Here is a 12252-nt window from a genome sequence, read left to right as displayed (position 1 = left end):
GGTTGAGCATCCTGTTTCCCAGAGTGATGCCTATAGGAAGCTGAAATAAGCCCCTTCCTGTTATCATTCCCCATCAAGTGTTCACCATTTGCTCCTCTGGACTTAAGAGGTAGACAGAGCAGTGGTTTTCTGTTGGGATATTCCATTCCACCTTAAGGAACTGGCATGATTGTTGTGTGTCACATGCCTGTTTACACTCCAGCACAGCTTGCTGGGAACTTCCGTTTGTGTATAGCTTTTGCTTATGCTGTCTTGCTTTGGACACAAAGGGGATTGGAAATGTTTTCCCTTTTGTCATGATGAAAAGTAAACAGAAGGGAAGCGGGTGGCACTGTGGGTTAAACCACAGAACCTAGGACTTGCCCATCAGAACGTCGGCGGTTCGAATCCCTGCAGCGGGGTGAGCTCCCATTGCTCAGTCCCTGCTCCTGCCAACCTAGCAGTTCGAAAGCACGTCAAAGTGCAAGTAGATAAATAGGTACCACTCTGGCAGGAAGGTAAAAGGCGTTTCCATGTGCTGCTCTGGTTCGCCAGAAGCGGCTTAGTCATGCTGGCCACATGACCTGGAAGCTGGCTCCCTCGGCCAATAAAGCGAGATGAGCACCGCAACCCCAGAGTCGGCCATGACTGGACCTAATGGTCAGGGGTCCCTTTACCTTATGCTGAATAAATTGCTTGTAAATATGCTTACACATACTCTCCTGGCACTTCTGTTGCATAGCATTATCTCTGCTGATTAGAGCGTGCCCTAGCTTTTGAAGTTCGGGTCACTGATTCATGCGGCACCAAGGACTGGAGTTCATCCGGTACACTGGCCAGTGGGACGGAGCCAGCTGGGGGCCTGCCAATTGCCCCCACTTCCTTGGTTGTATGCCAACATTTTCAACCAGTGTGCCGTGGCACCCTGGGGTGACTTGAACGATGGTCAGGGGTGCCGCAGGCAACACTGACCTCTCTCTCTTTCCTTCCTTCCCTCCTCTGATGCCCTCTTGCATCTCTGCTTCCCAAAGGCTTGTACGGCTGCTTGTTCCAGCAGCCCTGGCTACAAGTACCGCAGGAGAATAGTGGCTCTGGGGCTGGCCAGGGGGTGCTGATGCCAGGAGCCGAGGTGGCCTCAGAGTGAATTAGCAAGCAAGCAGGCGAGGGAGCCCAGCCAGCCAGTCTGCCAGCCCGTGCTGTTGGGAATGGACAGACAAGTCTGAGGTGCTTGTGGGGCAGTGTGGGGAGACACCTCTTTGGGGCAGGGGGGGGAGATCAGAGACTAGGGGTGGTGGCAGCGGTTGCCCAGGGGATTCCCAAGCAGAGGAGAGAGGAGAGGAGGCTGAGGGAACACGTCACAAGGGAGGATGTTCAAAAAAGGGTGAGAGGCTGCCAGCTCTGCAGGCAAGGGGTGACATAACTGGGCTCCTGAGCCCCACATGGGGGCCGCAGAAAGCATGCGGTTCGTCAAGGGAGCCATGGACTTTTGAAAGCCTCTGGCACAGGGTTATCCAACACCTATTTGTTTTGGGTTTTTTTAAAAATGAAGTCACTTTTGACCCAAAAAAGGCCCTCTCCCCCACCCACAAGGCAACTTGCAGTTTAAAAACTTTTATTTTATAAAAACTTTGCATACCGCTCACCAGAACATGGTGAAAATCTGCGGAACTCAATGCTGTAAGATGGCCGCCCCGGGAACTGAGCAGGAAGATTTCTCCCAGTTCCCGCCCCACCCCCCTGCACCCCATAGCCAAGCAGACACCTGTTGGACTGAGCGAGATCAAAGCATTCCACGCTGGTGGGATTCCTCCCAAGTTTCTTGAAGAGGTCAGTGTAGAAGTCCAGATCCCAGGAATCAAAAGCCAGACCTGTAAGGCAGAGAAGCGTCTATAGTTTATCCTAAACACATACACACAAACCTGGCCAAATAAAGAATATTGTTTCTCATAATCAAGGGAAACTGGGACAGAACAGAGTTCCACTTTCAGAGGTAGGGCCAGAATACTCTCTGACTGGGGCAAACACAGCTTTATCACCTCCCTCAGAAGGCAGTGGACTCTCCTTCCTTGGAGGTTTTTAAGCAGAGGTTAGATGGCCATCTGCCATGGATACCCGAGTTGAGATTGGACTAGATGACCCTTCCACAGCTCCAAAATTCTACAAAACCCTTTAAGACCAGAAGGCTGAATCCCTCTAGATCTGTGTTTCCCAAGCTTGGTTCTCCAGCTGTTTTTGGACTACAACTCCCATCATCCTTGACCACTGGGTCTTGCTAGCTAGGGATGATGGGAGTTGTAGTCCAAAAACAGCTGGAGACCCAAGCTTGGGAAACACTGCTCTAAATCCACGTGGGTCTCTGCAAGGGAAAAGGAGAGAAGAAAGGATCCGATGAGATATTTGCCAAAGCTGTGCTCATGCAAGCTAGGGTCAGACAATAATAAGTTGAGAGTTAGCTTCCAGAAACTGGCATTCAGAATCAGAGCATAGCCACTGAAGGTCCTCCATCTCTATCCAAGCCCAGCTTTGCCCTGCTGATTCATACCGAGCTGGTTGTTGGCTTCGACCAGAGCAGGTCTCCCTTCTCCCAAAATATCAACATGGAACACAGGCTCAGGGCGGGTGGCTATAGCAAAGCTGCTGATGGGTTCTGGGTAACACTGCTCTGTCATCCGATCATACAGCGTAGACACTATGGAGGCCTCCTGGGGTGCCGATGGGCGCTGCCCACACTGAAAGAGAAGGATGTGGAAGCCATCGGGTTAAACGTTTCCAAATCCCTATGGGGTTCTTGCGTATGTGGTGACATAAGGAATCTAACAGCAGTTTTCTTCCTGTGTTTAGACCCACCCACAGTCACCTTGAAAAGGTATCGACGGGAACATTCGATTCGGTCAATCTTTTCCAGTCCGGCTGCCCAGCACACCGACACTGCATTTGTGGAATACGCAGTTGAGAAGTTCAACCTACAAACATAAAACATTTGTTTCAGCAAAACCTGCTCCTTCCTTTGGAGGGGTCTATTTTCACCTGGCTTGGGAGGTGAGGAACACTGTCTGACTCCAGAGACAAGCCTGCTTCTGCAGTTTGGGATCCCTGCAGACCTTTGGGGTGGAGGGTGTTGTTTAAGGTCAAGATTTAGTTTGAATTATTAGCAGACAGTTCAATTTTACTGTACATTCATTAATAGATGTTTTTGTTAGCCTTCATAACTATTTAAATTTTCATATGGCTTATAACAACCAACTATGTGAAATTATTTTGATGTGGCCTACAAATAAACAACGCTGTTGCTTAAGTAGCATGACTTAGCAAATGAAAGCTTTCATATAACATTTGATTCAGCTGTAAAGGCCGAGTTTCAGACATCACAACTAATTCATGGTTTGTCTGTTGTGATCAGGCATTGGGGCGGGACACTCCTTCCTACCAACGTATTCTGATTTCCAGCCTGCTTCTCAGTAACCAGTTTGCCCTGACATCAAAATCCACAAAACCATAGTTTGCCACCAAACACAAATTGCAAACCATGGTTCTTAAACAAGAGTTTCCAGTTCTGGTTTGGCAGCAAACCACAGTGATATGTTGTCCTCCCCCCTTCAGATTTCACAGCAAACTATGGTTAGCGTGAACCGGGAAACGAAGAAGGAATCTCAACCAAAGCATCCATGACAGATTACCGTCCAGATTACTTCTGCTGAAAAACTTCCAAGGGAGATGACTCCTGGGGTACCTTTTAACTCTACAATTGGCGCCCTGTTCCGCCAGGCCTTTGGTCAGGGCGCAGCCTGACTCCCTCCTCTGGCAACCTGCACAGAATTTTGCTTAATTGGTTGCCATCAATTTGATTTAATTAATTTTTATAATGAAATATTTTTAGATTGTGTGACTATTTGACTGTTTGATTATTTGATTGTTGTTAGCCGCCCTGAGCCCGGCTTCGGCTGGGGAGGGTGGGATATAAATAAAATTTATTATTATTATTATAAGCTTGAGGCCTTTTTTCCCTCAGCTCAGGACGTACCGAGGGCCGACCTCTATCAGCAGATCTGAAGGAGTTGGGCTAAGGAAGGACTTGGGTGCGATGTCGCCGTCTTCAAAAGGGCAACCAAAGATCCACAGCAGCTTCTCCGTCTCCTCAGAGTTTGGGGGTGTTCCTCCTGGCGAGGAAACAGAAGGGAGAAACGATTATAGCTACCCACAATGCCACAGGGCAATCACCCAACAGGCAACTGGCTCTGCGACAAGAAGAGGTGGGGGGCAGCCCCACGCCAAACCTCTACCCACTCAAAAAGGAAAAGAAGAATCAATATGCACGGCTCCCTCCATACCTCCCCATTCGTTTCATATCAGAATCCAGACTCGGTCCGTGTCCCCTTTTCGTACCTGTCCAGTTGACGTTGAAACATATTTCCTTCTGCACCACTTGGAGGCCATTACCCAAGATGGCTTCAGCCGAACGCAGAAGTGTGGCCACTTCAGTGTCCTCCTCGCTGGGCCGCTGGTAGTAGTGTAGGACCCCCATGGCGGAGTCCTGCCAAGGAAAGAAGAGAAAGCAACAGTGAGGGACTGCTTGGGATGGCGTTTTGCAAGGGGCCTCTGTTTTCCTTTAAAAAAACACAAAATGAGATGGAAGGTTCGATGGCAGAAGGAACGTAAGTCAGTGGCAGTAAAACTGCCTTGCATGTAGAAGGTTCAATAAGAACATCAGGCCGAACGCCCATCTAGTAGCCATTGACAGCGCTCTCCTCCGTAAAAGGTGCATCCAGGTAGGGTTGTGGGTCTGAAACCCTGGAGTCGCTGCCAGCCAGTGTAGACTACATAGAGCTAATTGGACCAAGAGTCTGACTCAGCTTCCTAGGTTGGTCTACCCAGGCCATGCAGGGACAGGAAGGGTGGGCAAAGGGAGCAGATGCCACAGAACGGCAGGAAGAGACCCATGGCAGGCGAAGGACCACAGTAACGGAGGGAGCAGGGCTCAAGGCATGAAAGGCTGGCCGTCCGGATGTTGAACTCCACGCCCAGCCAGCGACCAGGGATGGTGGGAACTGTAGCCCAACAACTTCTGGAGGGCCAGAGCTTGCCCATCCTTGGCATAAGACACTGAGCAAGATGCCAGGGGGGTGAGCATACAGACAGAGCTTACCAGTGTGTGTCTGCCAACAGATGAAGAGGCTTTGGTGGCAGGGCCAGCCCAAGACATTTTGGCGCCTGAGGCAAACCACAAAATGGCGCTCTCCTCACCAGGGAAGAAGGGTGAAGATGTCCATTGGGAACAAGGGTAGGAGAAGACCAATAGCACCTCCTATTTACCAAGAGGCTGCTGTAGAGGTGGCATGAGCAGTATGTAATGCAGTGTTTCCCAACCGGTGTTCCGCGGCACACTAGTGTGCCGCGAGAGATTGCCTGGTGTGCCGTGGGAGGGAGGCGGGCGAGTCGGGCGGCAAGAGGCGGGGCGGCGAGAGGCGCGGCGGCGGCGGCGAGGATCCGCGTCGTGCCGGGGGCGGCTCCGCGGTGGTGGTGCCGAGGTTTCTCTCTCCATTCTCCCCTCACACACACACACAGGAAATAACACAGGATCAGCTGACAGGACCCGGCCAATGGGGCGGCGGCGGGGCAGCGCGCGCAAAAGGGAGGAGCGCGAGACAGCGGACGAGGAGGAGGCCGGCATGTCCGGGCAGCAGCAGCAACAACAGCAGCAGCAACTCCCGGCGACGGCTCCTCAAGCCCCGGGCAACCCTACTCCCTCACCGGCCTCGGCCGCCCTCCTGCTCCACCCGCCGCCGCCTCAGCTGGGCCCATGCCTGCCGGGAGCGGCGGCGGCAGCAGCAGCAGCGCCCCAGCGCCCTTCCCCCACGGCGGCGACCCGGCCCTGCAGTGGCGTAGCGTGGGGGGTGCAGGGGGGGCCGGCCGCACCGGGCGCAACATCTGCGGGGGGCGCACTCGCAGCTCTCTGCCCCTCCCGAGGTACTATTTCTGGGTTAGCGGAGTCTGTAACCTGAAGCGTATGTAACCCGAGGTACCACTGTACTTCCAAGTCAGCGTGCAAGGGATTGCAGGACCGGCGGACTTGGCGGTGGGGGTGGTTGCTGGAGCCTTGTCTGTCCTTTCAGCCCCGCACCCACCGCAGACCCCTTCCTATGCCACTGGTAGCTAGGCGAGGCGGGGGGCACTGGGCGCCACACCTCGGCGCCTGCAGCGTGCCTGAGCCATGCGTCTGCGGGCAAACTGCCCGCAAGCTCCGCTCTGGCCTCTGCCCACCGCCTCAGCCTCCCTACAGCTGAGGGGGAGGCTGCAGCGAGGCTCCACGCAGCGCGCCCTGCCATGGCTCGCCCCCATGGCACTCGCCCCTGGCTGCAGGACGCACGCGCCGCCCCGGGCCCCTGAGCGGCTAGCTGCGCCGCTGCGCTGAGCGCAAGGAATACGTCCTCTCCGAGTTCGGCGTCCTCTTCGTGGGCAGCGCGAACCGCATCTCCAGCTTCGGGTGGAACTTTGGCCAGGTAGGGGGAAGCCTTTGGGCGGGGGGGGGGCTGGAGACCGGGGTGGGGAGGGGTTAGGAGAGACGCTACCGGCGCCGTCCAGAAATGCCCAGAGCAACTGGAGCTCAGCTACGCGCACACATGCGCCCTCCAAATCCCGTTTCCCACCCCTTTCTCAAAAGAAGAGAGAAAAAATGGATCCTGGGTGTGAAACCAAAGGACCTTTCCAGCTCCTCCTCAATTCCAGGTGTGGATGGCAATGCCTCGTGTCTCCTCCCCCGCGACCAGAGCACACTTCCTAGGCTGGTTGGACGGTCCCTGGGGGTCTTCGGGTTGCCATATTTTGAAGAGCAAAAAACAGGACACATTTGTCGACTTCTGCTTTTAGCTATGGATCAGTGGCCTAGCGTGGGGGGTGCAGGGGGGGCCGGCCACACCGGGCGCAACATCTGGGGGTTAGTGTTAGGGGGCGCAAATCCACGGGTTAGGGGGCGCAAATTACTTGCATTGCCCCGGGTGCTGACAACACACGCTACGCCACTGCGGCCCTGAACGAGCAGGAGAAGGAGCTCAAGTGACGCTGCGCGCTGACGTCACGGGGCTGTAATGGTGGTGTGCCTCGAGATTTTTTTCATCAAACAAGTGTGCCTTTGCCCAAAAAAGGTTGGGAAACACTGATGTAATGCATTCCTTGGAGGACAGATCTGCTGCCCCTGTGGATCCTGCCGCCTGAGGCCGTTGCCTCACCTTGCCTCACGCATGAGCCGGCCCTGAGTGGGCTGAATCAATCATAGAGTTTCCCACCCGCCCTCTTTTCTCAATGTCCCTCTCCACCCCAAAATCCACCCTGCTCTAATCACAGATGTCCCAAAGGCCAGCTCACTGGAGCCAAATATCCCAGAGATAAGAAGCAGCAAATAGGTCAGTGGCCTCCGAATCACATTTCTTGCTTCATCGTCCAAGTTTCAAAGGCTCAGGGAACATCCCCCAATCTCCACCTCTCCAACGGCAACTGAGAACAAAACAGCAAACCACACACCGCCTGCAACCAGCAGAGATTGGCTCTGTGAATGTGGCTCAATCCTTTATTCTTTTCACACCATCTAGCGAAAGTTGACTGGGACTTCACTGTCACTGCCATCAGTGAAGTCCTGACTAAAGTGTTGATGCTCTTATTGATGATTAATAATGTTCTCATCAAAGCGCCAAGGTGTTTTAAGAAGCGCAAGGCGGCAGTTCCCTGCCCCCAAAGACTCTACAGTCTAAAATTCAAGGAGGCACTAGGGAAATGGAGGCAAGTATAATCAAGGGAGGAGGATGCATTTAAGTCAGGGATGTAGACTAAGGGTTAGTTAGTCTTGGCTAATTTTAAGCAGATTGAGGACTTCATGCAGTCGCCCATAAAGATATCTAAAGAGAAAAAGGTGATTGGTGCCTAAGGGCCTCTGCAGACATCCTATTTATTGTGCATTCATTATTATTTGTGCTCATTATTGTAACATTATGCACTCCCACTTTCAATACTGTTTGCTGCTGCAAAAGGTTCAGCACAGATATTCTGCAGTTTTCCAACTTGCACATGCCCTGCAACTGCCTGCTGAAATCCTGTAACTAGAAAATAAAATTGTACTGTATACTTGCTCACATGTTCTGACTACAGCCACAACCTGCGGGTAGACACTGTCTCTCCACGTGCACAAGCATTTGTGTTAAAGGGGGCACACGGGCTGATTTGTAAAAATGATCGAGGGCTGTCCTCTTCTAACCCCCCCCCCTTTTTAAAAAAAAAGTCGTGTTTGTATCACATGTTGCTCTCTAGGCACAGGGCTGCGTCTGCATGCCTCTGTTCACCAGCCCTTTCTCCAAGCGAGGAATCATCACGTGTGGACAACAACCCACATGAGGGTTCGGTATTATTTCTGACTGCGATGTGAAAATTAACATAAGCAGGAACAAAAAATAATAAATCTGTAGCACCTTCAAGATGAACTGTTGCAAGAGCTTCCGCGGCCTGGAAGCAATCCCGGGAAAGATTGGATTCAGCCCTGCGAAGTGGAAACTCACCAACAACTTCTGCACGCCACACATAGCCTCTGCTAGTTATACCCCAACATGTCCGCAGCGGTCTAGAGTTCGAATCCCGCGCAGAAGCACTTCCTACCCCACCAGATCGTAGCGCGCGGCCGCGGAGCAAATAATTGGGATCCCCGCGCCCCTGGATCTCGCAAGAGGCCAGCCAGCCTTCCCACGCTGGTTCCCCGCGTGGCATCGAGATAACGATTACCTGTGGATGTCGCGGGGTGCCTCCTCTCTCACACGCTCTCTGAGCCCCACAACAGCGCGATCTTCTACCCCGGCGGTGCCTTGATCACGGGGCGAAAAGAGGAGCGCCTGCCTTCGCTGCGCTAGGGGGAAAAGTTTACTGCGCGCAGCCCCTTTGGTGGGAGGAGAAAAGAGGGACGTGCCGCGGGGGAGGCGGCGACTCGAGGCAGCGCCCTCCCCATTGGCCGATCCCCCTGCCTCCCTTCTGCCTCCCGGCCTTGAATGGAGGCACGTGGGGGCGATGGCCAAACTTTGTTGCCGGGGGGAGGGGAGGGCGGAGGGAAGGTAAACCCAGGAATCTTGATCCCCTTCCTCCGTATGATTTCCCTATAGAGTGTCATTATCTTCACCCCTCACCTCGACATTTTGCCTCCCAAATGCAGTCCTTACCCCCAAATAACCTATTCTTGCGATCGGAGCCAGGAAGAGAACCCAGGAGTCCTAGCTCATTCTCCTCCCCTCCCGCGCAGAGAATGCGCTCTTCTCCCCGCGCCCCTTGTTGAGCGTCGTTCAGAAACTTTTTTGTCTTTTTCTTTCTCCAATCCACTTAACTTTCTGGGGGTTACGAGGTAGCAGAGCCAGGTAGCTAATTGTCTCGTAACCAGGGAGAATTCTTGTGTAAGGTTCCATGGTGTAATGGTTAGCACTTTGGACTCTGAATCCAGCGATCCGAGTTCAAATCTCGGTGGAACCTACTCCTTGGGGTTTTTTTTGTGAAGACAAGGAAGCTTTGCAAGAACCCTTGTGGGCACCCACGCTTGCAGGCAAAATGGGTTCAGAATCCATCATTGGTTGTCCGAGATTTATTATTGATTGCTTGATTGAGATCCAACAGCAATGGCAAGAGACTACAAAAAGCTGCTGCTGCCAGCCAGTGCAAGCAGTCCTGGCTTAGATGGACAAAAAGTCTGATGCATTATATGGCAACTTATTTCTGTTTCTTTGGATACAGACTAGCAGTATGCCCAGAGTAACTATATAATGGACTCAGCTACATTCGTAAAGATAAAGCACTTTATATGCGTTATAACACTGTAACACCAGATGGTTGTCTTTTGCCAGTGGGATTTCCCTGTATGAAGTTTACAACCTGTTTAACTGATTCACATTTTTGATGTGTCTACATTCAGCCTGTAACAAGAGTGCCCAAACTTTTTTCAAAGAGGGCCAGATTTGATTATCTGAACATGTGTGAGGGCCAAGCAAAGTTGAGCTTTTTTAAGGATTGAAGTTATTGAGCTTTTTTTTTTTTTTAGGATTTAACCCCCAAGTTGTTCAACTTTTGAGCTTTTTGAAGGATTTTACCCCAGGACATATGCTGCAACGGGAGCCGGATTACATCGATCGGCAGGCTGGATTAGGCCCCTGAAACAGACTTTGGATGCCTGGCCTATAACTAGGGATATACACTAGTAGCTAAGTCTAATGCCAGGAGGGGGAAGCACAAAAAGAAAGGAAAACTCCAAAGTCCTTATTAGAGTGACAATTTTATTAGAGCAACCAAAACCGTAGGTCGATTACCTCAAAAACCTGACCAGGGCACATCCAGAATATTGCTGTTTTCTGGTGGGATTCAGTCACATACCAACAAATTAAGGTATTGCAGTTAAAGTCAATCGGGTGCTGGGTGATTTGCACAACAAACTACAGTGATATGCTGTTGTGCAGCTGCCCCCCCCTTCAGATTTCACAGCAAACGATGGTTAGCATGAACCAGGAAACACAGGAAATGGACTCTCCTTCCTTTGATGTTTTTAGGCAGAGTTTGGATGGCCATCTGTCATGGATGCTTTAGTTGAGATTCGTGCATTGCAGGGGGTTGGACTGGATGACCCTCGGGCCTCTCCCAATTCTGATTCTAAGTTATTGTAGGATTTGGCTTCTGCTGCACACAGTGCCTTTACTGCGCTCTTATTAGCCAGAGCTATTGCTTTAATAAATAAAATAAATGGGTGTTGTACTTACCCCTCTGCTCTGCTACTTAAGTTGCCCAAGTTTAGGCTCTGCCACCCTGTAGCTTGTGGAGCTCCTTCCCTTCTCAGCCCACTCTAAATTTATATGTGCAGATAGTGACCAAAGTTCAGATTTGAGCCAGAGTGTACATTTCAACATCCAACCACAAAGGCACTTTTACCATTCTTTAGAAACTATTGCTCCCTGCCACATCGTGATCAGTTTTAAACCAGCTAAGACCCAAGTCTCCCAAAATTAATTGGGGTTGGGGGGATGGAATTGATCATTTTTACCTTTGTGGAATCCAGTGACCCTCCCCAGGGTGGATAAGCAGATGCCATCCTGTCATTGAACCTTTGGCGTGTCAGCGATTAACATTTCCCAGATCTACTATTAACCAGCTCCTGGTGAATACAGAAAAAGCCATCTGGGATCAGACCACCAGTCTGGTTCAGCAGGCAGCAGAGTCCGGAGGCAGCAGCTCTGAAAACGCTGTTCTTTAGCCACACCAAATAAATAAATAGTTACAGGTACACTGCCTCTGAACATGTCAGTTCCATTTATCCATAATGGCTGATAGCTATGGATAGGTATGACTTGGGCAGAGTCCCAAGGGCCAGCTAGAGACGGCTGGACACAATGGGTCAGTGTGTTGCTGTTAACCAGAAGGTTGGTGGTTCGAGTCCATCCAGGGACAGCTGTGGGCAGGATTCCTGCATGGCAGGGGGTTGAGCTAGATGACCGCTGGGGTCCCTTCCAACTCTACAATTCTATTATTTGGGCCCTAGGCCTGAGTTTCAGCAACTAACTATAAAACCAGCCTCCGACAGTTAGGGTCCAATTCTCTCTATCCAGGGCCTTCTGCCAGGATTGCTTGTTTCTTTTACCAACTGAAGCTCATCTTCCTTCTTGACAGACAGACAAATGAGGTACTGATGGGAGAATTATTACATTAGACAAATTCATGCAGGATAAAGCTGTCATCTTGGTGGTTGGGTTTTACCTCTGCTGCTTCTGAATACTTTTGCTTGTTTGCTTCCAGCAGGAGGAAGGCACTGTGAGAATGGGGTGCTGGACCAGACTGGGTACTGGCCTGACGCAGGCGGCTTCTTTTCATTCAGGACAAGCAAAAGGAAGAGATTCTAACAATGCAAACTTTAGCAGATGGGGTTTGTCTATCACGCTGCTGAGGTGGGAGCCAACAGATCGGGCTGGATGTAGGGAAACTTAACGGCGGAGGGTGGTCGTTTCCTGTACTTTTTATTATTGAAATATACTCTGAGTCAAGAGTGGATTTCATGCTCTTTATTCAGCTCATAGTGGTGAGGAGGAATGGAAGTTCACCCAGAATGTCTGCCTTATATACATTACCGTATTTTTTGCTCTATAAAACTCACTTTTTCCCCTCCTAAAAAGTAAGGAGAAATGTGTGCGCGTCTTATGGAGCGAATGCAGGCTGCGCAGCTATCCCAGAAGCCAGAACAGCAAGAGGGATTGCTGCTTTCGCTGCGCAGTGATCCCT

At 51.4% G+C, this 12252-nt stretch overlaps 2 protein-coding genes across 3 annotated transcripts in view; one reads left to right on the top strand and one right to left on the bottom strand.

The window, feature by feature from the left end:
* PFAS (phosphoribosylformylglycinamidine synthase) overlaps positions 1 to 10761 on the bottom strand; it is a 51623-nt gene extending 40862 nt beyond the window's left edge. Inside the window, exons 1-6 of one of the 2 annotated variants that reach the window (XM_081167699.1) lie at positions 10743 to 10761; positions 4363 to 4510; positions 4001 to 4136; positions 2837 to 2942; positions 2522 to 2708; positions 1742 to 1847 (exon numbers count right to left, since the gene is read on the bottom strand). In XM_081167699.1, the coding sequence (XP_081023825.1) occupies positions 1742 to 1847; positions 2522 to 2708; positions 2837 to 2942; positions 4001 to 4136; positions 4363 to 4501 (674 nt within the window). In that variant the 5' untranslated portion in view covers positions 4502 to 4510; positions 10743 to 10761. Of the gene's footprint in view, positions 1 to 1741; positions 1848 to 2521; positions 2709 to 2836; positions 2943 to 4000; positions 4137 to 4362; positions 4511 to 8739; positions 8897 to 10742 lie in introns of those variants that run through there. The other variant, XM_081167700.1, reaches the window with a different exon arrangement.
* The window catches only part of LOC308572147 (G-protein coupled receptor 4-like), a 182230-nt gene that overhangs the window by 160069 nt on the left and 9909 nt on the right, over positions 1 to 12252 (top strand). The gene's annotated exons all lie outside the window — the stretch shown is intronic.

This window comes from Podarcis bocagei (genome assembly GCF_964188305.1).
Source record: "Podarcis bocagei genome assembly, chromosome: 13".
Taxonomy (NCBI): Eukaryota; Metazoa; Chordata; class Lepidosauria; order Squamata; family Lacertidae; genus Podarcis; species Podarcis bocagei.
The sequence above is the reverse complement of the archived record's forward strand: the minus strand, read 5'-3'. Positions and strand labels throughout refer to the sequence as shown.